The sequence below is a fragment of the Ovis aries genome, chromosome 4, assembly GCF_016772045.2.
Source record: "Ovis aries strain OAR_USU_Benz2616 breed Rambouillet chromosome 4, ARS-UI_Ramb_v3.0, whole genome shotgun sequence".
NCBI lineage: Eukaryota > Metazoa > Chordata > Mammalia > Artiodactyla > Bovidae > Ovis > Ovis aries.
The window spans coordinates 118,477,475-118,503,121 of NC_056057.1; the positions used below are offsets into that span (position 1 = coordinate 118,477,475).

Below are 25,647 nucleotides of genomic sequence, written 5' to 3' on the forward strand. Positions count from 1 at the left end.
GGGTCCTAGCAAACCCGAGCGCTGTCGCCCTGCCCGCCTGTTTTTATTTTGTCTGTCATTGAATGCTGGTGGAGGCTAAGGCTGTCCTCGGGGAAGTCGCCCACCTCCAGGACTGCTCTCCGAATGTATTCCACCGCTGGTGGCCAAAGCCCGCCCGTGGGCTTATCAGTGGCAGAAAGCAGCCCAGACCATGTTTTATGGATATTTCAGTGATAGAGTCCCCGGGTCCCTGGGCCATTGATCTAATTTGCAAGCCATTAACATTCAGCCGGAATCAGTAATGAGAGTCGGGTCAGAGCCTGCTGCTGAGGCAATCCCCCAGCCTAGGGTGTATCTATTGGTATAGTGACTGTGCGCGGGCAAAGACGCCCATTCCAGTTTAGTTGAGATCTGGGTTCTAGTTAACGTCAGGGAACAATCTCTAACTGAGGCAGGAAATTCCATTTGGGGAAAGGACAGAGACAGCGGTGAGGGACACGCTCCTCTCCTTCCCTGACCGCATCCTGGTGGCCAGGGACCACGTCCAGAGGGCCTTGGCCGCAGGACCCGCGGCCACACCGGCTCCCTCCCGCTGGCTCCCGGGCATCCGGGCCTGCCCAGCTCCAGCCCATGAACAGTGAGGGCCCCCCAGCTCCAGCCTCTCCCTCTGGGCTCTGCCCCGCCTCACCACCCACTCCCCACTGAGTGTCTGCCTCCCCGCGCCCCCACCGCTCCTCAGCGTCCCTCCCCACTTACCTGTACGATGCAGGAGTCCCTCATGACAGAGCGCACGCTACTCCGGGGGCTCACTCCCCCTGCCTGGAACTCTGCTGTTAGCAAGCGCGCAGCCCACGGAGGTGCAGGCATTCCTGTCTGTCCACACGTTCCTCCGCACAAGGTTACCTTTAAGCCTCAGGTGGAGAAAAGTGTTGGTCGCTCAGTCGTGTCTGACTCTGAGACCCCACGGACTGTAGCCCACCAGGCTCCTCTGTCCGTGGGATTCTCCAGGCAAGAAGACTGGAGTGGGTGGCCATTCTCTTCTCCAGGGGACTTTCCCCACCCAGGGATCAAACCCAGATCTCCTGTATTGCAGGCAGCTTTTTGGTTTTGTTTTTTACCATCTGAGCCACAGGGGAGCCCTCAGTTGAAGAAACTCAGCCTCAAGGAGACTGACTGGGTGCTTTGTCCAAGTCCAGGGGGAGCGAGAGTCACCCTGTCTGTCTCCCAGGCCCCTGGAGGCCCATCCCACCCCTTCCCTTCCTGGCCACACTTCCTGGCCCCTAACGTGCAGCCCTGTGTTCTGTTTCTGCCTAGACCTGCCCGTTCAGATCCTCAAGCCGGCGACCTTCACCGACACCGCCCACTACCCCTTGCTCCTGGTGGTGTAAGTATCCCAGGGAAAAGGACCAAACTCTCAAGAAGGTGGGAAGGGGAGCCCAATCCCGCTGCAAACTAAAATCAGAAAGCGATTTTAGCCCCTTGTCTCTAACTACCGGTGGCCCCGGATGTTAAAGGAAGGCAGGACCCGATCAGCCGCGAGGGGTTCTCAGCTTTGAACCCAGGTGCTGGGTCACGTCCCATGGGTCCTGCTGCTGTGGCCGCCCAGCAGCCCAGGGACAGCGGGAAAGCTGACTGGGTGTCTGACCTCACTGGGCAGGGTCTGGGGCCCCCAGAAAACGAGGTGGGCCTGGCGGGGGGCTCACAGGAGCCAACAGCCCCTCCTGCACCACCAGGCAGCCTCGAACACCAAGTGTCCCCCACAGGACGATTTCAGATCTGCCCCTGCTAACTGGCAAGCCTCTGGCTCGCATTTTGAGAACCCCTTGCAGAGCCTTGCAAGCACCTCCCACGGGGTTGCGTCCTGCCCTGGGCTCCTGCCCCGGTGTGCACGGGGCCGTGGGGCGAGGGAGACTCGCAAGAAAGGGCCAGGGGAGGGCAGAGGCCTGCACTGGGGCTGCCCCAGGGCCCCCGGGGAGTCAGCACCCAGGAAGGCGCCCAGAGCCCGACAGCTCTGTGCATCGCCCCTGGCACCCAGACAGGCCCTCAGTGACAAGGCTGCACCCGAAGACCCCTGGCTGGACATAGTCCTGCCCAGCTTGCCACTAACACTCTCCCCTCACTGTCTGGGCACTTCACCAGCAAGAGACACACAGACACATGTATACGGACACACACACGTATACACAGACATACATACACATATGCACAGACATACATACATATACACAGACACATATATACAGACACACACATATACACAAACACGCATACACATATACACAGACATAACATACACATATATACAGATATACATACAGATACACAGAGACACACAGAGACACGTATATATAGACATACATGCATACACGTATATACAGGCATACACACATATATGGACACACACATACACGTGTATACAGACATACATACATATACACACACAGAGAGAGACACACATATATACAGACATACACGCATACACGTATATACAGACACACACACATATACACAAACACGCATACACATATACACAGACATAACATACACATATACACAGACATATATACAGACATACATATACACAGATACACACAGAGACACGTATATACAGACATACATGCATACACGTATATACAGACATACACACGCATACACATATATACAGACATACAGACATATACACATATATGGACATACACACACATACACGTGTATACAGACATACATACATATACACATACACAGAGAGACACATATATACAGACATACACACATACGCACATACACAGACATACATACACATATACACAGACACAGACACATACATACAGATATACATACATATACACAGAGACACATATATACATACACATGTACACGTATATACAGATATACACACACACATATACAAACATACACACATATATGGACATACACACACATACACGTGTATACAGACACACACAGATGCATATACATAGACATACACATATACACCAACATATACATACACGTATATACGGAGACACACACATACATATATAAACATACATACACACATACACATGTACACACATATACATATATATGGACTTACACACACATACACATATACACGGAAATACACATACACACAGATACACATACACACCACACAAATGGACATAACACACAACAACACACACACACCCACATGTTCACACACGCCCACGTGTTCACATGCACACCCACGTGTTCACACACACACATGTTCACACACGCCCACATGTTCACACGCACACCCACGTGTTCACACGCACACACCAGTACACAGAGCACATGCATACGAGCACATGCGCGCACCTGGGACCCTCCAGGCAGGAATCCTAGAGCGGTGGCCATTCCCTTCTGCAGGGGATCTTCCCAACCCAGGAATGGAACCCAGGCCTCCTGCATGGTAGGCAGATTCTTTACTGTCTGAGCCATCAGGGAAGCCCCCTAATTCCCTCAAACCAGGGGCCGCCGGAAGGAGCACCACAGCGTGATCACTCACATGATGGGCACTGAGGGGGCAGCCTGGGAACCCGCCCGGGAAGGAGAGGTGGGCCGTAGTGGGAGCCAGGCAGGAGGGGAAGGGGAGGACTGTCCAGGGTCTCTCCCCAGGAACGGGCCCTTCAGCGCCCTCGTGCTGGGGGGTGCGGACGTGTGGAGCCAGGCGTGGGGGCTGGCTCTGCCCCAGGAGAGCATCCCCAGGCTCCCGAGTCTACAGGACCAGTCACCGCACCCCCCGCCCCGTAGCTGCGTGCTCAGGCCTGACCTGTCTCTTCCAGGGATGGCACCCCGGGGAGCCAGAGTGTGGCCGAGAAGTTTGCGGTGACCTGGGAGACGGTGATGGTGAGCAGCCACGGGGCCGTGGTGGTCAAATGCGACGGCCGTGGCAGCGGCTTCCAGGGCACCAGGCTGCTGCACGAGGTGAGGCGGAGGCTGGGCTCCCTGGAGGAGAAGGACCAGATGGAGGCCGTGCGGTAAGCACCCCGACGGCGCCATTGGAACGGGGTTGGGGGGTCGCCTCTCTACCCGGGGTGCGTTGTGGCCTTGTTTCCTGGTGGTGCACACATCCCGCCTGTGCTTTGCAGGCACCCCCAGAAGTCTCTGGTGATTCCCCAGTGAATTCCTGCAAGCGATACGCTCCCAAAGGCCAGGGTCCTAGTCGTCGCATGGCTGGTGGCCTTTCAGCTTTGCTGGTTGCGACAAGGTGCAGAGACCATGACGTGGGTCTTTGTGGGTTCCCGGTGCTGTGGTCACAGACCTTGGCCACTGGTCATGGGGGGAGAGGACAGGGAGAGGGAGAGAGAAGGTGACCCATGTAGCTGGTCACCTCCTTCCTGAGAAAGGGGTGCAGCAGACAGGTCGGAAGCCCCGCTCCGCGTTTTTATGGCTCTCCCACGTCCTGCTCGCGGAGGCAGGGCCGGTAGAGTCTCTGGAAACAGAAGGGGCCGAGGAGCAAAGGTGTTGACTGGATGTTATTGTCACCCCGGAATGAGAGCTGTCAGGGACCTGTGCCGCTCACTGGCCTGCAGGCGCATCGGCCAAGGTGGGGTCTTCCCAGTTTACCGCATACGCAGCAGACTTCACGTGGGAGAGGCGTGAGACGCACGGACTCAGGTGCTGCAGGGACGGGAAGGGTGTGGGCACAGCGGTCATCCTCCTTGAGATCCGGGTGCGTGGTGCTGGACCCTGGGCCTCGAAGAGTGTGATACAGCGCCCAGGTGGATCAGTGTTTGCTGACTGAAGGGCGGTAAGACAGCGTGACATTCCAGCCCATGAGTCATCACGATTGCACTCTGGAGGTTTACGAGGTTTCACTCTCCTGACTTTTCGGAACATTTTCTCTCTTGTTTTTAGAAAGATTGATGTTGTGTGACGTGTGCATACGTGTGATGTGTATGTACATGTGACGTGTACTCAGTAAGTAAGTATTAAGTGGATGAAACCGTGAGTGAGTGAGTGAATGGTACCCTCTCCTCAAGGGAGTTGTGAGCTGGTGGAGAGACAGGCCACGCGGCCGGACCTTCACGTGCTACAGGCAGAAGATCGGGGCGGGAGAGACGGCTGAGGACCCGAGAGTCTGGGAAGGCGCATCCGTTGCCATACTTTTGCCTGAAAATCAACAGCACACACAAACACACGTGCAACATCAAACGTGCTTTACAGACACGGCACTATATTGGCTCTGGAGTCCAGACAGGCGTCAGGCATCAGGTTTGTTGGCTGGAGACCCAGTGGTGAGGGTCTGCCCCAGGCCTGGCTCCCTCCAGCTCTCATCTCAGCCAAGCATGGAGCACCACTCAGCCTCTGCTCCTCATGCTCACAGGATGGCTGCCAGAGCACCTGCCTTCAGCACCTTGATCCACTAACAGAAATCTTCAGAAGGGAAGGGAGGAGCCTCCCCAGGAGCCCAAAACCAATCACCCACGAGAGCAGTGGGGCAGCACCCCCCTCCCGCCCCGAGACCCAGAGGGCTGGGGCAGAGGAAGGAAGAGCGAGTGAAAGCTCAGCCAGCAGAGGAGGAGGAGGAGCGGGTGGCGCCCAGTCGGCACCGGTGCTGCAGCGTCTCCTGGGGAGAAGCACGAGGCCCTGGCGGGGCTCGGGGGGAGGAGGGGTGTGCCGGGTGGTGGCGGAGCCCCCTCCCCTGAGCCCCCCTTTCTTGTCCCTCCCCGCCTGCCGCTGCCCCCTGCCCTCACCTTCCCTGGTCTGACACCGCCCCCAAAGCCCAGAGGCCCTGGCGGAGGACACAGCGTCCTTCATGCACCCCGCCGGCATGGCTAGCCTGGCCACCCTCCTCCGAGCAGAGACAGAGGGCACACGGCTGTTTCACACCCACGGTGTTTCCAAAAATAAGGGATTGATCGGCCATCTGTTCAAAAACAAGGCAGAACCAGTTCCAGGAAAATAATAGTAAAATAGAAAAATTGGCCAACTCTTAAGCCACTGAGGCTTCTGGGGTCAGGAGCACAAGCCACCCCAGGCACACAGACCTCGGGAGGCTGCTCCCCACATGCCTGGAGCCGTCGGAAGTTTACTCAGCTCTCTTAGTATCTGGGTCTGTATTCTCATTAGAAAGACATAGCCCGGTTTTCTCAGTTTAAGGAACCATGAGGCCAGCCCCCCATGCTCACTCCCCGGGGCTCCCTACCCCTGGTCTGGGAGCCCAGCAGGTCTCTCCTTCCGTGGAGGAGGAGCCGGGCATGTGAACGGGCACTTGGGGCATCAGAGGGGAGCACAGCCTTGCCCAGAGGAGCTCCTGCAAGGAGATGGCTTCCAGCCAGGACCTCACCTCAAAGGATTAATAAATAAGGATGTGTCCGCAGGAAATTAGAGATGCACGTTCCACACGGAAAATACTGTGAGCGAAGGTCGAGGTGATGCAGGGGTGCAGGGAGTTCAGGGCCCCCCAACTGTAAATACCACACGGCATGTAAGCCAGGGATGCGGGGAGGGGTGGGTGGCTGGACTGGGCACCTCCCCTCCCGTCCTCCGAGCTGCCGCCTGCTCTCCAAGCAGCAGCGTCCCCTCAGAGGGTTTTCAGCCAGGAGGTGGCAAAGTCACCTTCATCTTCAGAACCGAGATCCTGGTAGCAGTGTAGCAAGTTTTCTGGGAGAGAGCCCTGGCGGGAAACATTCAAACAGGGAAATTTAAGGAGAGAGGAATAACCAGAAGCTATGACAAACCCAGACGGCATATTAGAAAGCAAAGACATCATTTTGCGGACAAAGGTCAAATGGTCTTTCCAGTAGTCGTGTACGGATAGGAGAGATGGACCATAAAGAAGGCTGAACGCTGGAGTAATTGATGCTTTTGAGCTGTGGTGTTGGAGAAGACTCTTGAGAGTCCCTTGGACCGCAAGGAGATCCAACCAGTCCATCCTAAAGGAAATCAGTCCTGAATATTCATTGGAAGGCCTGATGCTGAAGCTGAAGCTCCAGTATTTTGGCCACGTGACGCAAAGAGCCAACTCATTGGAACAGACCCTGATGCTGGGGAAATTAAGGGCAAAAGGGGACATGGGTGACAGGGGACGAGATGGTTAGATCGCATCACCGATTCAATGGACATGAACCTGGGCAAACTCTGGGAGATGGTGAGGAACAGGGGGACAGACGTGGACACATCAGGAGAGTGGGCTGGGCCACGCGCCCTGCGTCCCTCCCAACGTTCTGCCGCTGCCACACACGTGCAGGGAAGGGCAGTCTTCATGACGCCTCTCCCGCCCGCCCCGCGCTCGTGTCTTGTCAAGTCTCTGGCTGTGAGGTTCCCCAGCTCCAAAAGTGCTGGGAGCAGCTCTGTGATCCATGATGCCTGCGTCAGCGTGGGTCCCTGGGAAGCAGTGCCTGGACACGTTCGGACATGCAGGAGGCGTGTTTGTGCAGAACGCAGGCTGGAGCACAGCGGGGCAGAGCCCTCCAACTGTGGGGGTCTGACACAGGGAAGGACAGACAGAGGGAGGAATCGGCTTCCAGGGGCATCTGGACCCTGAGCGTCTCTGCCAGACTGACAGGGGCCAGTGGGGGTCCCACCCCAGCCACTGGTGGGGACAGCCTGAGATGGCGTGGACACGGGGAAGGCTGGAAGGTATGAGCACTGCCGCTCCGGGGTGTCAGCCCGCCATCCCCAGACGTGCCTCTGGAGGCCAGAGTCTCTCCCTCCTCACATGGGGCCTCTGCAGACCCTGGGGTGGAGCTGAGCTCTGCACCTGCTCCCTCGAGAAGGACGCCCTGCCCTGTGCTGCAGCTGAGAGTGTCCAGGAGGCGAGACGTGCTCCCGGAGCCCAAACCACGCTCCCCCGTCTGGAGGCTCCACCGCTGCCCTGGAAAGGGCCAGCACATGGAACTGCCTGGTAATTAGTGGACATAGTTGTGGTGCAGTGGTAAGGTATCTACCTGCCAATGCAGAGATGCAAGAGACACGGGTTCGATCCCCGGGTGGGGAGATCCCCTAGAGAAGGAAATGACAGCCCACTCTGGTTTTCTTGCCTGGAGAATCCTACGGTCAGAGGAGGCTGGCAGGCTATAGTCCATGGGGTCGCAGAGTCGGACACAAGTGAGCAACTGAGCACAGGCAGCAACAAGATCATAAAAATATTTGATGTTGGAAACACTGTTTCCCCAGAAGCCTCCCAAGCACTTTACAGGTGAGGGTCGTGACCGTGACGCGTGGCTTCAGCTCGGGAAGTGACCCTCCAGGTAAAGTCGCTGCTGGGCCGGTCTCCAGAGATCGGAGGCTGCCTGTGGATGTGCACACAGGGCTGCGAGCAAAAGTCCGAGATAGTTTATGAACTGGAATGGAGCCAAGACCCCAGCACCAAGGCCCCTTGGGGCGGACACCGTGGTATCCACAGACAGAGTCCCAGCCCCTGTGGTCTGGACATCCGGCCGTGCAGCAGAACCCCGCTGGAAGCGGGTGGGCCCTTTCACCAGATGGTCCTCGAGCCCTGTCAGCGTATCAGGGACTGGGGTCACAAGGAGAGAACTGAGAAACTTGGAGAGGGGTCTTCAGTGGGTCCATTGTATGCGTGTGACCGCCGTGCTTTGCAGGTCGACCTAGGCTGTGTGTGTGTGTGTGTGTGTGTGTGTGTGTGTGTGTGACCTGAAGTCTGCCAGGCTGCCCTATGGCACCTGCACCATGTTTGAAACAAGCCAAGGTGTTAAGTGTTGCATCTCCTCGGGCTGGAAGCCAGGATCGGGTGTCGGCAGGGCTGCGTTCCCTCTAACGCCTGGTGGGGAGGGTCCTGCCTGCTCTTCCCGCTCCCGTGGATGCTGGCAATCTTCGGCTTGTACACCCATCTCTGCGATCGTGTGTCTTCAAGGGCTGTGTCCTCCCGAGGCCTCTGTGTCTCTTCTCCCCTTAGAAGGACACCACTCCAGTGTGACCTCATCCTGACTTACTCATCACATCAGCAGTGGGCCCTGTCGACAGGTGTGGTCCCACACTGAGGTTTGAGGGGTTAGAAATCCAACATATGTTGCAGAATTCAACCCATAACAAATGCATAAATCAACCACACCAGTTCCCTTGCCCTTCACCCGACCCTCCCACCAGCCCTGCTTTGCAGAGGCAGCCACCCTCGACCCCCTCACCTCCTTCATCAAGCGTTTGCTTCCGCCTTTCTGAACACGGCTGTCATCATGTCACGAATGCTCATCACTCGACGTCTGGTTGTCACAGGTGAGGACCATCATTCTCCCAGGCGTGGTACATCAGCTGCGCGGTGAGGTCGGCCGTCAGAGGTGCAGGATCACTGTGTGCATGGTGCTGGCTGCAGACCCCGTGGGGTCTCATGCCCTGCTTTCTGCTACATCACTTAATTTTTCCTGGACGGCACCTTTGTCTTTCACTTGGATACCTTCACCATCTCCTGGGGTTTACCCGAACTCATGTCCATTGAGTCAGTGATGCCATCCAACCATCTCATCCTCTGTCGTCCCCTTCTCCCCTCACCTTCAATCTTCTCCAGCATCAGGGTCTTTTCCAATGAGTTGGCTCTTCACATCAGGTGGCCAAAGTATTGGAGCTTCAGCATCTGTCCTTCCAGTGAATGCTCAGGGTTGATTTCCTTTAGGATTGACTGGTTTCAAGAGTCTTCTCCAGCACCACAGTTTGAAAGCATCAGTTCACCACCCCTGCTAATGATGTTGATTCCCGCATCCCTTTCTCCCGCTCCACCTGGATCAGGTGTCTGCAGGTCACCCCCGTTGCCCTGCCACACCGTCCCTAGATCGGGGGCTTTGCACGCACCCTGGGTCTCATGCCACAGAACAACAGATATATATCCCCCTTTTTATTTACTTTGTCCTTCGTGAATCTAGAAAACATTATAAAATGTCTTTATTCTATTCCCACATTTGAGGTTATTGCTTATCTAGATGTAAAATCTACATAGATAGTAATCTCTGTCTAGAAGGCCCTGGAATCATCCACCCTCTGGGGTTGCTAGTGAGAAACGTCTGCTGGTCTTCCTATTTTTGCTAATCCTCATAGACAGCCTATTGCTCCCTTCGTCCGCGCTTGGTGTGGGACTCTTCAGCCCGGAGACTAATTGTTCTTCGTCCTCGTCCTCGGAAAGCTTCACCATAGTGTGCTGCTGACTTCTCCTTTCTCTGTTGTTTCTCTGTGGAGCTTTTATTGTACTGGTTTTGGTGCTTCTGGGTTTGTTCTCAACACCCCTTTATCTCCTATTTTCCGGCCTTTCTCTTAATGTTTATTGGCAGACATGACACTTCAAAATCCGTAACCTTCTCTCTTTACCCAAGAGCAAAGTCTTCTTGTCTTATTGGTTCAGTATTTCTTCTCTTTCTAGATATGTTAGTGATGGTTTTTCCTCTGTTTACTGTGTTATCTCTGTTCCCTCTGGATTCCTGAATTTTTCTGGGGTTTTTTTAGCGGGGAGGAGTTGTCAATATAATGTAAATGCTATATAGATAGTTGTCAGAGTGTGGCAAATTCAAGTTTTGCTTTTTGGAACTCTCTGGGTTTCTTCCTTAATAGTTTCAATAAGGATTTGGTTGAATCTGTGCATGTGAAACTCCTGAATGCAGAGGGCTGACTGTACCAAGGGCACAGAAGTCGCCTGAATTTGTATCATGGCAAGAAGTCAGAGCAGTTGCTATTCCACTCTGGGCTGGCCCACCCAGCCCCAGGAACTGGGGGTCCGTGGGCTTCTGACATCACCGTAGAAGCGCTGCTCTAACCCTGAAGGGCTGGCCGGGTCTGGGACTTGGGACCCTTGGAGAGCCGACTGGAGGACCGTGCACTCTTGGGGCCCAGGCTCGGGAATTTTAGAGTCCCCCAGACTGAGAAGGGCAGTCAGAAGTGACCGGGCGGCTCCAGCCAGCAGACACAAGAAAATAACTGCTGGGCGATACCCGCAAAGGGGTGATAGGAAGCAGGGGAGGGAGACTTCGCAGTGGCGGCAAGCGGACAGAAGCAGCAGATAGATTCCCGGCAGCACTCCTGCTGCTGAAGGAGGGTCCAGAAACCAGGCCGATTCCAGCCACTTCGTGGGGGAAATGAGGGGCCCCGGGGACCACAGTGAGAGGACGAGGCAGGACCCAGGCAGCACACCCCGGGCGCCGAGCTGGGCATGTCCAGATGGAGCCCTGCCGGGAGGCTCAAGGCAGAAAGATGCTGCCCACGACAGGGACCCTCCCAGGAGCTGGGGGCGAGGGCGCCCAGGTGGAGAGCCCAGTGCCCTGACACAGCCTAGTCACCCTTGCAGACCTCAGAGCTCCGTCCCTGAGCCTGAGGTTCACGTGGTCCAACCGAGGGGTGACCGTGACAGAGACAGGACCCAGCTGGGCCCACAAGTCTCCAGCACGGCCTGTGCTGCTGTGAGTCCCCAGTTCTCAACCTGCGAGCTCTGCAGGCCCGGCTGCCCAGTGGCGACGCACGGGAGCCTCGAGTGCTTCACGTGGGCGTCCAAGGCACTGCGTAAGCGCAGCCAACAGTTAGAGTCTCAGTGTTTCCTCTAAGAGAGGGCTTTCATCTTTGAAAAGGGCGGGAAAGCCCAGCTCCAGCCCCCCGGGTTGGGTTCCAGGCCGCACTGACCCCTCCCTCTCTGCCTGGCCTTGCAGGGTGATGCTGAAGGAGCCGTACATCGACAAGACGCGCGTGGCCGTATTTGGGAAGGTGAGCTGCTGGCTGGGGTCCACACCCCCTGCTCGGGCCCCCACCTGCTTCGTCACCCAGCAGAATCCTGATGCATAGGATGCACCTCTGGTCCCACCACGGGCAAGCAGTTCTTGCTTAAAAAGAGTTTGGGTGTTCAGTCCGGCGCAGGGGTGGGGGGGTTTGGGGGGTCTTCATCTAGACCCCCGAGCCTCAGGAGCTTCTCACATCATCTGGAAGGAAGGCACAAAGAAGCAGATCCCTTGGGCGTGCTCTGTGAGGCTCCTGACTGCTTTCAGGACCAGCCTGCTGGGTTCTCAGGGTGGCGCCCGGAACAGGGGGAGGCGGGGTCTCTGTGTCTGTGTCTCGATGAGCAGCGCTGGCTCCTGGACAGCCCGTCTGGTAAAGAATCCACCTGCCATGTGCAGCGCTGAACCTGCGTGTCCGCTCAGTCGTGACCACTCCTTTGTGATCCCGTGGACTGTAGCTCCCCCAGGCCCTCTGTCCATGGGATTCTCCAGGCAAGAATGCTGGAGTGGGTTGCTATGCCCTCCTCCAGGGGATTTTCTCAACCCAGGGACCAAACCAGGCCTCTTGCGTCTCCTGCACCAGGTCCGTCGCCACTGCCGCCCGCTGCGACGTCCTTGTGTGCAGGGGCCGTGTTCATTTTGGAAGGGCTCCCTGGCGGCTCAGACAGTAAAGTGTCTGCCTGCAGTGCGGGAGATCCAGGCTCCATCCCCGGGTCGGGGAGATCCCCTGGAGAAGGAAATGGCAACCCACTCCAGCGTCCTTGCCTGGCAGATTCCATGGACAGAAGAGCCTGGTGGGCTGCAGTCCATGGGGTCGCAAAGAGTCGGACACGACTTTTCTTCTTTCATGTTCACTGACTAGGTTCCCTTACAAGGAAGGGAGTGGGTGGGGCGACTCATACCCTGCGCTGTCAAACCGGAGAAGCGTCCACGGGCGCCCCACGTCTGCGGGCCGGAGCCGGGTGTGGGGCCCGTGACTGGGCCTCGGGTCCCCGGAGGACCACCTCCTGTCACCGTGGTGCCCTCCCCACCGTGGTTAGGCCTGGACCGTGGGCCCTTGGGGTCACGGCAGGAGCACAGAGGGACAGGCAGAACCGTCCTCCCGCTGAGAGAACAGCCCCGCAGAGGGGCCTGGAGTGGCCTCACGGCAGGTGGGGTTTGAACAGGTAACCAGAGGGCAAACTCTTGGGTCATCACCTCTGAGCCCAGCGCTGCCTGGGAGCCTCACGCATCAGACATGCGACACCGCCCCGTGGAGGGTCCCAGAATGCCTCAGGAGGTGCGGCGGTAAAGGGCCCGCCCCGGGGCTGGACCCGAGTCTGGACAGAGTCCTCAGCTCAGTCCATCCTAGCGAAAGCCCACTCCCAGCCTGTGAGGCTCTGAGGAGGCTGGATGACCCACAGCAGACCTTGCCGTGATAGCCCTACTGACTGCCCCCAGCAGTTCCTGCCCAGCAGACTGGCCGCAGCTCAAGGCCAGGTTCCGGGCTGGGCTCAGCCTCTGTCCAGCCTGGGAATCTCCCCCAGCGTGGCCCCCGCTGCCGGGAGCCTGGCCCGCGTCGCCTGGCCCTTCCCCACGGTGGGCATCTGGACCCAGCCCTGGCCCCTGCACCTTCCTCGGCCGCTGTGCCCAGTGGGTCCCTGGCCTCTCTGAATAGTGCCTCAGACAGAAGCTCATGGACTCAGTGACTGCGTCTCTTCAGAGGAACAAACCATTGATCCCCGTAGCTGGTGGGCATGCTCCCCTCTTTCTCCCTTTTTTGTATAGTTATTTTTAATTGGGCTGCCTCAGGTCTTAGTTGCAGCCTGTGGGACCTCGTGTCGTGCCCCTTGGACTCTAGTTACAGCTCTAGGGCTCGCGACTTGCAGTTTGGGCTTTAGTTGCTGCAAGGCATGTGGGCTCTTAGTTACCCCCTAAAGGTCACAGATGAAACCTGCGACCCCTGCATTTGCAAGGTGAATTCCTACCTGCTGGCGCACCAGGGAAGTCCCCTGATTCCCTTCTCAGGCCCACCTGAGTGAGTGTGGGCCCCGCCCAGGCTCCATGTTCCCTCGTCATGCAGCCCAGGAGCTCCCGGAGCCAGGGCGGGCCCGGCGGAGCTGCAGGTATCCGGCCCAGCTGCGTCCTGCAGCTCTGCCTGTGGACTGCAGCTCACCCCCAAGGACAGCGTGGTGCCGGGGCCCAGAACACACTCGCTGAGATCCTAGAAGGCCCTGAGTCCTCTGGGAAAGATGTGTTCCACACTTTTTTTTTCGCAAAAGACTTGTTTAAAGCAGTTTCAAGTCCACAGCAAACTTGAGTGGTTTCCTCGCAAGCTGCACAGCCTCCCCCATCACCATCGCTGCCACTTGCTACCTTTCTTTTCACACTCGGTGAACGTGCACTGACGGACCGCGATCACCCAGAACCCGTAGTTCACATAGGGCTCACTCCCGGGGCTGCACCGTCTGCGGTTCAGACACACGTACGGTGCCACGTGTCCATGACTGTAGGGCCGCCCAGGGCAGCCTCACTGCCCTCAGGTCCCTGTGCTCCACCTGCTCATGCCTCTGCCCTTCCCGACGCCTGCTCTGTGGAAGAGAAGCTGTGATAAAGCTGCTTTGAGGCCCCATGGACTGCAGCCCACCAGGCTCCCCTGGCCATGGGATTTCCCAGGCAAGAGTACTGGAGTGGGATGCCATTTCCTTCTCCAGTGTATTAAAAAGCAGAGACATCACTTTGGCAACAAAGGTCCGTCTAGTCAAAGCTATGGTTTTTCCAGTCGTCATATATGGGTGTGAGAGTTGGACCATAAAGAAGGCTGAGCACAGAAGCACTGATGCTTTTGAACTGAGGTGTTTGAGAAGACTCTTGAGAATCCCTTGGACAGCAAGGAGATCCAACCAGTCCATCCTAAAGAAAATCAGTTCTGAGTATTCACTGGAAGGACTGATGTTGAAGCTGAAACCAGTGCTTGGGCCACCAGAGGGGAAGAGCTAACTCATTGGAAAAGACCCTGATGCTGGGAAAGATTTAGGGCAGGAGGAGAAGGAGGTAACAGAGGATGAGATGGTTGGATGGCATCACCAACTCAATGGACATGAGTTTGAGCAAGCTCCGGGAGATGGTGAAGGACAGGGAAGCCTGGCGTGCTGCAGTCCACAGGACTGCAAATAGTCAAACACGACTGACCGACTGGACGGTGGCTCTCTCCAGCAAGTCATAGCGCTGGAATCTTACAGTGTGGGCCCTTGTCAGATTGCCTTCTCTCACTTGGCGATATGCATTCAAGTTTCCTCCACGTCTCTTTTCCCTCCCACAGCTCATTTCTTTCTAGTACCCAACAGTCACTGCCTGAATGCACCATGCTTTATCCACTCACCTACTGTAGGGCATCTTGGTGGCTTCCAAGTCGCTGTGGCAGTGACAGATAAAACATCATCCCTGTGCAGGTTTTTGTGGACATCTAAGTTTTCAGCTTCTTAAATACCAAGGAGTGTATGATCATATGATAAGGGAATGCTCAGTTTTGGAGGGATCCACTGAGCTCTCTTCCACAGAGTCTGTAACACTTGGCATCCCCACCAGCAGCAAGTGGGTTCCCAGCAGAGTTCCAGTACTGCATGTGCTCACCAGCCTCTGGTGTGATCAGTCAACGTTTTTTAAAAAAAAAAGCTGCAAAATGACCTGTAAGACTTGGTGATTTCTTTGACCATGAACATTATTTGCAAGAAACCAAAAAGACTCTTATGTCGTTAAGAGAAAGATAGCCCTGTTTTACTGAAGGAGAAACTTACAATCAAAACCCGGTTAATTCTGCAGTGAGCTTGGCACAGATGTCTCGCCACCCTCCCGCACCAGCACACACCCCTGCACACACACCCACACCCTTAACACCTGCCCACCTTTGCTCATCAAAGCATGCCCTGTGTGCCCGCTTCCCTCCTGGCCTGCCGAGAAGCAGGAAGACATCTGGGCCAACCTGCACCCACGGCAGGCCCGGTGTCGTGCTCACTCTCCCAAGGAGGCTCACGCTGTGGTCTTCCATCTCAACCCCAGAGTGAGGGCCACACCGGATCCGAAGGACTGGCCACGTGCCGAACACGTGTGGACATCTGTCCCGTGTAGGCCCCTGAGCAGAGCATCGTGGTGGCCTGTGCCCGAGCCCTTTGACGTTGACTCCTCATGGGCCCGTCCTCAGAAGCACAGAAAACGGGGATTTCCCTGGCGGTCCAGTGGCCAAGACTCCACACTCCCAGTGCAGGGGGCCGGGGTTTAGCCCATTGCCAGGGCACTAGATCCCGCAGGTCACAGCTAAGACCTAGTACAGCCAAAAAAAAAAAAATCAGAGAAGATGGGTTGACTCTGTCTGTAGACAGGGAAGGCAGCAAGCAATGGTATGCTGGAGGCGCCGGACTGAAAGGACGGGACAGTCGTGCACGCGCACAAGGGTTCTCCAGCGCAAGGTCACACTCCACGTGACTATGAGATTCCGCCTTCACGGCGCATGAACACGAGGCCTCGGAAGGGAGCTCGCCTCACGGTGCGTTTAGCTGGAGAGGTGTTTGCGTTCCCTCTATTTACATCCCCTGGAGATGTTTAATGTCGACTTTTTAAAATATAAATTGATATATTTTAATTGGAGGCTAATTACTTTACAATATTGTATTGGCTTTGCCAAACATCGACATGACGTGAATCCACCACGGGTGTAAGAAAGGGCCTCGTGGCAGCGCTGCTGAGCCCCGCCCCTGTCTGTCCCCGCCCCCAGGACTACGGCGGGTACCTGAGCACCTACCTCCTCCCGGCCAAGGGCGACGGCCAGGCTCCAGTCTTCAGCTGCGGCTCCGCGCTCTCCCCCATCACGGATTTCAAGCTCTACGGTGAGGGTCCTGACGAGTAGGGCACACACCCTCCCCGCGCAACACCCCAGGGCCTTGTCTGATACCCCTCAGGGAGGTGTGGGCAGCGGTGACGCCTGGTAGACAGCCTGAGTTGGGAGTGCAGGGCGGGGGGTTTTCCAAGCTGCTTATTCTGAAAGGGGTTGACCCACCCGCGTCCCTGAACCATCCTCCCCAACGTGAGACCAGGAGCTGAAACTCGACCAGCGGTCCACCTGCAGCGTGGGCATGGTGGGAGCGGAGGGAAGGGGCTCCCTGCATGCCACCCCCAGTGCCAGCCTTCTGCTTGTGCCCCAGGGTCAGCTGGCAGAGCCCGAGCCGTGTCTCTCTCAGCGTGGGGGTGATCGCGGCCAAGGGTCCCGGGGGTCTGCTCCTCCTTGCTCCCCGCACCTGAGGCCCCCCTCCATCGTGGGACCCCAGGTGTGGGGGCCGGCTCCCGCCCCCCTGGACCTGGCTCTCCAGTCACTGATCCGGGCCCAAGGCTCCCGGCATCCCTGCCCTTTGGTCAGCCAGCCTCTTTTCCCCAAACGCGAATGGTTCTGTGACATCACCGCTGGTTTAAGTGTGGGACAGGCCTTCTCCGCGGGCTGTGAGAGCCGGCACTCAGGTCAGGGCCGCAGGGAGGCTCAGCCATCAGCCCCAGCTGCACGCAGGGACACAGCAGCAGGGGCTGGGGGCCAGGAGGCTCACGGCTGACGCTTTCATCTTTGGGAAGTGATTCGTGCACATTTCAGCTGAAAACCATACAGGAACTCGCCTAATTCCAGATTTTAATAACCTAGAATGATCGCCCCGTGGAATACATGCGACATACTCTGTGTTTTCAAATTCAGCGAGGCTCTCTAGGGGCTTTACTCTAGCTATTTCACAGTCCGAGGGGCCGAAGCCAAGAGCTAACGCTCCCCTCTGCTTCCGTCCAGCGTCTGCATTTTCCGAGAGGTACCTGGGCCTCCACGGACTTGACAACCGAGCGTACGAGGTACGTCTGGTCGCGGCCACCGCTTGGGACGGCCCCCTCTTAGCCTTTGCCGGCCTGCATCCCAGCACAGCTCCCTCTGAGAAAGCCCCTGGCCCCACCCCTGAGGACGTGGGTGACCGAGCCCTCTCCCAGGTGTATCTGGCTGTCCGTCTGAAGCCGGAGGGCAGAGGAGGAAGCGGGGAAGGCTTGGGTGGGGAAGTCTGTCCTGGGGTCCATAGGCTGACGTATGCATGGGCTCTGCCCCCAAGGCTGCTTCTGCTCCGGGAGAGAGAGAGCCCTGGATGGGAGGGAGCAGGCAGGACGCACCTCTGACCCACCCCCCAGTCCCCGCGCAGCGGCTGAGAGCGGAGGTCACCCAGGCCTCTCCTCACCTGGGGCCCCGGAGGCCGCTGAGGCTTCAGGGCTGAAAGCCACGCACGGACATCGTTCTGGCCAGCGTGTCACTCCCGGCGGGATGGCGGCCCCAGGCTTCCTGCAGGGGGAGGGGACCCTGTCTTCCTGCCCTCCCTTCCCCCCCACCCCTCATCTCCTGCCCCGTCCTCTTCTTGATCGGGTGAGACCACCAGGGCAGGGAGAGAGTGCCCGCTGCACCGCCCAGCCAGGCCCGTGCTGACCCCCCTCCCCGCCTGCAGATGGCCAAGGTGGCACCCCGGGTGTCCGCGCTGGAAGGGCAGCAGTTCCTGGTCATCCACGCAACCGCGGACGGTGAGCGCCTGACCCTGGGGGCTGCGGGGAACGTCGCCCTCCGTGCCGCCACGGGCTCTGACAGACCCTGTCCTCTTTCTTTCAACAGAAAAAATCCATTTCCAGCACACGGCAGAGCTCATCACACAGCTCATTAAGGGAAAGGCTAATTACAGCTTACAGGTACAGGGCTGGCCCAAGACACCCCCTGCCCCTCGACAGAGGCGAGCCACACGCCCAGTCTTCCCACTCTGCAGGGACACGCTGCTGGGCCCGGTCCTGGGAGGTGGTCGGGGACACATCGGGTGGGATGAGCAGGGCTTAAGGGGGCAACGGGGGACGAGACGGTTGGATAGCATCGCTGACTCAGGGGGTATTAGTTTGAGCAAGCTCTGAAGATGGTGAACGGCAGGGAAACCCGGCGTGCTGCAGTCCATGGGGTTGCAGAGCCGGACGCGGCTGAGCAACTGAAGAACAGCAACAAACGGCAGCTGGGTTCTGCTCTGGGGCTGCGTTCAGGCCCCTTTGGAACGCCCCTTACCCCACCCTGCACCCCCAGGGAGCGGTTCCCCGCAGGACAGAGTCCTGCCTAGTTCACATGTCATCTGAGCTCCGTTGAGAGAGCTCAGGTCACACTACAAGGCCAAGTGCATCGTATGACACGTCGCAGCCCCAATAGGTCCAGCAGCAGAGCTCTGAGTGCAGGAGTGGATCACGCCGCAGATACAGGTGGGGCCCAGGCCAGGCCCCCTGGATACGGCTGCAGACGCAGAGCAGCTGAGATGCTCAAGCCTGTAACGGTGACAGGCCAGCTGAGGGCTCCGGGGCCCAGGACCCAGCGAGGGGGAGAGGTGCCTCCTGCTCTGCACCTCTCAGAGCTGTTTGAGGCTTAAGGCACAGGCACTAGCTCAAGGACCACCTTCCTAAATACTGAGACCAAGGTGGGTGTCACAAAGACACCCAAGACGCAAGAGAAGGATGGGGTGCACGTGCAAGAGGCAGCCTGGTATCCTGGCAAGACCACAGGCTTTGGGGCCAGTGAGACCTGGCTCTGAGTCTCTGCTGGGACCAGGCCCTTCGTGTGGAAGCTGGGTGGAGCCCAGGGTGCCTGGGGCCATCACACTTGGGGACGGGATGATCAGCTGCCATCTTTTCAGCCCCACCGTGTCCTAGGGCACCTGCCATGCCAGACACCTGGGGTCCATCCCTGGGTCGGGAAGGTCCTCTGGAGAAGGGAATGGCAACCCACTCCAGTACTCTTGTCTGGGGAATCCCATGGACAGAGGAGCCTGGTGGGCTACAGTCCACAGGGTCACAAACGTTGGACATGACTGAACACAGCGTTTTGTGTCCCAGGCCTTGTTCTGAGCCTTTCAGGGAAATTTTGTCTTTCAATCCTCACCACGCTTAATGAGTTAGATTTGATGATGATAATCGTCTCCATTTGGACACCTCTGGACGCTGAGGTCCAGGAAAGCCCCTTTGCCTGGCGAGCTGGGAGCTTCCTGCACTCACTGGGGTCTCAGAGACGCTGTTCTGCCCAGTTCTCTGGGAGTCCTGACCCCTGCAGGCCCACCCGCGGCCTCTGTGGTCCCCGAGCCTGGATCCACGTTGCGGATCTGAACAAGCAGAGCCAGAGGCACAGAGTCTACTAGACAGTGTTGTCCGATTCCTTCCCTGATGCTCTGAGGACGCCCTCTGCCGTCGGAGCTAAGAGTCTGGCCACGCGGGCGGTGGGGTGGGGGGTCTCCGCGTCTCCCGGGTGCCTGGCCCACAGGGGGGCGGTGGCCACGTGGCTGAGTCCTCTGCCCCCGTTGCAGATCTACCCGGACGAGAGCCACTACTTCAGCAGCGCCGCCCTGCAGCAGCACCTGTACCGCTCCATCCTGGGGTTCTTCGTGGAATGCTTCAGGATCCAGGACAAGCTCCCCGCAGTCACAGCAAGAGAGGAGGAGGAGGAGGACTGAGCCCCACGACGCACCGCCCGGCACCCCCTGGGACAGGGCACGCTGCTCTGGGCACCCCGCGGCCTGTCCCGCAGAGGCGGGGGCGCCTCCTTCATCGCATGTGTGTCTCGGGTCCGAAGGCATTTCCGCTCCAGAAACAAGCTCCTTGCCGGGTGGAGGTGCGTCGCCGCTCCCGAGGGGCTTCTTCGGAGCCTGGAACCACCGCCTCCTCCCCCTGCAGCGTGACCGGGGCCTCCCCACGACCCTCCCCAAGGAACAAAGCGGAGCCTGGACGGCACGGCCCTGGAACTGGAGCTGGCTAGCGGCAGCGTGGGACCCGGCCTCCCCCGAGTACCGCGCCCGCCAGGGAGCACCACCCCCGCGTGACGTCACCGCGCCATGGACCAACCAGAGCACAATTACTTTCACAGTACCTGTCCCTAGATTGGCCGGCTCCTTTTCAATTAGGAGATTCCACATTTTAAGGGGCTGTACAAAGTGTCACTGTAGCTGATGCTGATGGTTACCCTTCTGGAATTAGTTTGCATTTTTCTATGGTTTTCACCTGACACTGTCTCTGATCACCGGCTTGTTTTGCTGTGCGCTTTTTTTCTTTTTTTTTTGCTTTGTTTTGTTTTGCTTGGTTTCGTTCAGTCAGTATGTAGGCTTTGCACTTGTTTGGATAAAAAAACAGATCAGAAGTAACGGCTTTCTCCTCAAGGTCGTCTCTAGACTTTGTGGGGACGTTTCAAAAATACTGCAAACGACATGCGGCACTGTTCACTAAAGGATCATAAATAAAAACTCGCCTCCCACCAAGTGCGTTAGGGTCTGGCTCAGATTCGCGCCGTCCATTTCCACGCGTCCTGAAGCCCATCCCTTTCCTCCCAGATAGGTTATCTCTTCAGATGACATTTGGTTAAAAAACATGAAAAGACCAAGCATTAGCTCCACCTCCAGGCTGGTCATGTGTGCTCGGGTGACAAGAACCCTGGAGGAACGAAGGGGCCCGCGCCAGCATCGCCCCCAACCCCCACCCCCTGCACGCAAGCAGCCTCGGCAACATTCCAGCCTGGCCTCGTGAGGCATCCTCTGCTCAGAGGCAAGCCAGCATCCTCGTGTATCTCACTCCATTGTATATAGAGACAGGACTGCGGTCAGCCATCGCCACTGCCCCCTGCCCTCCGCCAAGTCCTTGTCGTGTTTTGCCTGCATGCTCGCAGCCTGCCCAAGCTGTTGTCTCTACAAGTGCTCGTTGGAAATGCACTGAAGACCGTCATCGCCTCTGGAGCTTGTTGACAGCCTGAACATCAGTCCCGGGTCTCTGGGTCCTACCCCCGCTGGGGAGCAGGGGTCCCTGACATCCTCGTCTGCAGAGAAGACAGGTCTGTGTCGCTCTTTGGTGTTCGGGGGTTTGTGTTTCATCTCCACGAGCTCTGAATTGTCAGTTGCACTTGGTTCGACTGGAAGATCTCCGTCATGGGATTTCTTGTTTCAGGTGATGCATCAGCGTTTGGGAAAAGAATGAAGGTGCTGCCCGCAGGACCGCTCCGATGCTACCTGGCTGTGCTTTCTGTCTTGTCAGGGGGCTTGACCGACTGCACAGCCAGCTCGGTCTGAAAGCGGAGGCTGGCTCTGGCCACGAGGTCTGGCAGGAGGGAGTGAGGTGTGGCATGGTAGTGTTTGCTCATCCATGGAATAAAACATTATTTTACCACTCGAGAGCTCTTTTCTTGCTTATCCTCCACCCCCCTTCACCTCCGAAAGTGTGCCGAGGTCTTCGCGGTCCTCACTGGGCCCTGACCAGGTCTGATGTGTCCTCAGGGGCCTGTGTGCAGCTCCTAAAACCTGCATCGACGGTAGCAGTAGCCCTGATGGTAGAAAGGGTGGGACCGGTTAAGTCCATCAAAGTCCCAGATCAACCAGGGACGTGAATTTGAGTTTCGTGTCTAAAATTTCAAGGGGAAGATGTAGGGGCCCTCCCCAGCACTAGCAGTAACACTGGCTCTCCATTGAGGCCCCTGCATTGCTCGCTAGAAGGTGTTAGCAAACCTGCATCTGCTAGAAATTCGTTCACTTTGTTGCTGTTTTTAAGTCACTAAGTCTGATGTAGCCCAGCCTGGAAGCAGAGAGCTTGATAAACTGAACCGTCCAAACCATCAAGCTCCCGCTGCCCCAGAGAAACCGGCCATCCGTCTGGTCTCCCCCGCTGGATGCTGGCACCCCTCCCGACCAAGGAGCAAGACACAGCTGGGCGCATCCCAGCCGGGCATGCTCACCCTGGCGCCCACGATCACACTTGCAGCCCCGGCCTCCGCCCCGTCCCAGGAAGGACACCGCCTCCCTGTTGGGTGGGGCTTGACAGTTTTGCACGAGAGCGCACGTTCCCCATGTTTGGAAACAGTGGGTGTAGCGATAAGACGGGCCCTGAGAGCAGACCCTGACCTTGACCCCTGGGTGGGACCACCCGGTTCCACTCGAATGCCCTTGACTTCCCCCAGGGAAGGAGGAGAAGGCCTCGGGGGAGGCCTAGACCCAGCGCCTGCCCTGTGTGTTTGAGGTGGCTTGTGTGACGCACCTGAGTGTAGCTACTTATTTCAGATTTCAGTTCAGTCCAGTTCCATCGCTCAGTCGTGTCCGACTCTTTGCGACCCCATGAATCGCAGCACGCCAGGCCTCCCTGTCCATCACCAACTCCCGGAGTTCACTCAGACTCACGTCCATCGAGTCAGGGATGCCATCCAGCCATCTCATCCTCTGTCGTCCCCTCTCCTCCTGCCCCCAATCCCTCCCAGCATCAGAGTCTTTTCCAATGAGTCAACTCTTCGCATGAGGTGGCCAAAGTACTGGAGTTTCAGCTTTAGCCTCGTTCCTTCCAAAGAACACCCAGGGCTGATCTCCTTCAGAATGGACTGGTTGGATCTCCTTGCAGTCCAAGGGACTCTCAAGATTCATCTCCAACACCACAGTTCAAAAGCATCAATTCTTCGGCACTCAGCTTTCTTCACAGTCCAACTCTCACATCCATACACGACCACAGGAAAAGTTTAAATTAGCTTTTAAATGTTTTAAATGGAATTTAAATGGAATGAGACCACAAAGCTGTGGCGCTCCAGAGCCCTGCGCAGGGAGCACAGCCCTGACCCCAGGACATTTCTTCTCCACAGCATCTCCTGGGGCCAGCCTGCCCCGTTCACAGAGGTGCTGTGGAGGTGGGCAGGAGGCCATGTGTACCCCTGGCCTGGAAGCAAGCCCCTTTCTCTCTCGCCTGACCTGGCAGTCCCAGTAAAATGATCTCACGAAGGATCGGTCGACCTCCCCGAAACCCATTAGAAACCTCAGGGTCCCAGGAGACGCTGGAGGGGCCTCTCGGGGAGGCCCTTGGCCCTCCTCTGGCATTTTGTGGCTGTGCGCTCTCGGGCCAGTCACAGGAGGAAACAGCAGGAAGCCTGTTAGCACCCGATGTGGACGCTGAGGACGTCCAGGCCGTGTGTACAGGCTGAATTCTGCCCCCACTTCCAACGTAGGACCGGCTTGGGAGAGCCTAACACACTCCCCTCAGCAGTCATGTGGGAGCCCCACATGCAGCCTTGCCCCGGCCCCTGCCGTGGCACTCCTAAGCCCCCTCTCATGACAGAGCTGTCCTGCTCCACACCTGCCTCCGGCATCCACCAAGCACACGCAAGGGCAGCTGCCCCCAGCTCCGGGACCCCTGAGGAAGCCGCCTCTGCGGGCTCTGCTGTGGGTGGGTAGCAGTCCGCTAGTGACTTGGACAACAGGAGCCGAGTTCTCAGAGCTCTGGAGGCTGGAAGCTGACAATCAGGGTGCTGCAAGTCAGGTTCCCAGGGAGAGCCCTCTTGCTGTTTCACAGATGAATCCTCTGGCTGTGTCTGCACCCGAGAGAGACAGGGAGAGCTCAGGCCTTTCTTCGTCTTATAAAGCCCCTAACCCCACCATACTGGAGGAGGAAGTGGCATAAAGCCCCTAACCCCACCATACTGGAGGAGGAAGTGGCAATCCACTCCAGTTTTCTTGCCTGAAGAATCCCCATGGACAGAGGAGCCTAGCGGGCCACAGTCCATGGGGTCGCCAGAGTCGGACATGACTTAGCAACTTAACCACCACCACCAGTCCCATCGTGGGGTCTCATCTGTACCAGCCACCTCCCAAAGGTCCATCTAACGCTAACCATCCTGTTAGCGTTAGAGCTTCAACAGGTGAACTTGGGGTGGGAGGGAGACACACATTCCGTCCAAATCCGAGGTTCTCATCTTCATCTGGCATCCCTGAGAGAAAGGTTTCAGGGGAGCTGCTGAGCAGAAGCAGGGACCCTGGGGCTGGAGGAGGAGCCAGCCTCGGGGACACGGCCTCCCGGGGGGAGCTTCTCAGAGCATCAGGACAGGCAGGCCACCGGGCGCTGGCCCTGAGACGCCTGGGCTCCCTCCCCAGTCTCAAAGAAGCCAACCACTGTCTGAATCCCGTCACTCACTACATAGACAGGGGGTCAGAAGACCAGAGAAGTCAAGGCAGCCGCAGCCCCAAGGCAGCGCATTGATCATTTCTTTCTTGAGGAGTGATGCCCAGGCCCCCCTCCAGGGTCTAACCCCTCCAGGGTCTACGCCCCAGGGCGTAGGCTTTGGCCCCAAACATCCAGCATGCTGGAGGACCAGCTGTGACCACAGGAACCGCTCCCGGGAGCCAGCACCACGGGCTGGACTCCCCTGGACGGGTCTCTGGCCGCTGGCAGGTATGCGGAGCTGCCACGGGGCAGCCAGCACCCGCGACACCCTCAAGAGGCCCCGTCTGCCCTCTTCTTCCTCCTCTCTGGCCCCTGGAGCTCAAGCAGACCCTCAGGGCACAAGGCGGGCGCTTCACGCTGGGAGAGGCAGAGACAGAGGAACACGCCTGGGGTCCGGCAAACCCCAGACCCGGCAAACCGCCAGCCCCAGCCCGGTCCTGCTCTCCGTGGGCTTCTCACGTCCCACGGGAAGAGCTGTTGGGGCGTTGCTCCAGGAGGCAGGATCCCCACTTGGCCTCATGCCCTGGGACTCCCAACCTGCAGGGGGAACCTGCTGCTGTTTGTGGGGACAGGAGCTGTATTGAGCTCCTGGGGAGCTTCTTGCCAGTCAAAGGCTGTGTGGGTCACAGCCCCTGGGCCCCCGCGGCTCGTCGTCCTGCAAAACTCATCAGGCCTCATCAACATCACAACACACGGCCCTGGGCGCTTCAGCACAAAGCAGGTCCGTCTTCGATGATTCGAGAACCAGGCTTGGGGACCAGGCAGCGGCTTCAGAGCTGGCATGATGTGTCAGTTACACAGGAGTTTCAGGGCTGAGCTCCTCCGCCTGGAGAAGTAACAGCCTCTCTCTGCCCCCCTCCCCCGTTTACCCTTCCAGTAGAGCGGCCCTGCTTCATCCACAGCCAGGCTGGAAGGGGGGCAGGCGGGCGCAGGGGGCGGAAGGGAGCAGGCGGGCTCCGTGGGCGGCCTTTCTGGGCCAACTCCCCTG

General features: G+C 57.8%; 1 protein-coding gene across 3 annotated transcripts in view; it reads left to right on the top strand.

Annotated features, from left to right (window-relative positions):
* Window positions 1-21,862, top strand: part of DPP6 (dipeptidyl peptidase like 6) — a 980,810-nt gene extending 958,948 nt beyond the window's left edge. For all 3 annotated transcript variants that reach the window (XM_027969056.3, XM_027969054.3, XM_027969055.2), the window contains exons 19-26: window positions 1,294-1,363; window positions 3,789-3,983; window positions 11,589-11,643; window positions 16,402-16,513; window positions 17,452-17,510; window positions 18,143-18,215; window positions 18,304-18,377; window positions 20,015-21,862. In XM_027969056.3, the coding sequence (XP_027824857.2) occupies window positions 1,294-1,363; window positions 3,789-3,983; window positions 11,589-11,643; window positions 16,402-16,513; window positions 17,452-17,510; window positions 18,143-18,215; window positions 18,304-18,377; window positions 20,015-20,161 (785 nt within the window). In that variant the 3' untranslated portion in view covers window positions 20,162-21,862. The remainder of the gene's footprint in view (window positions 1-1,293; window positions 1,364-3,788; window positions 3,984-11,588; window positions 11,644-16,401; window positions 16,514-17,451; window positions 17,511-18,142; window positions 18,216-18,303; window positions 18,378-20,014) is intronic.
* Window positions 21,863-25,647: the final 3,785 nt, after the last annotated feature.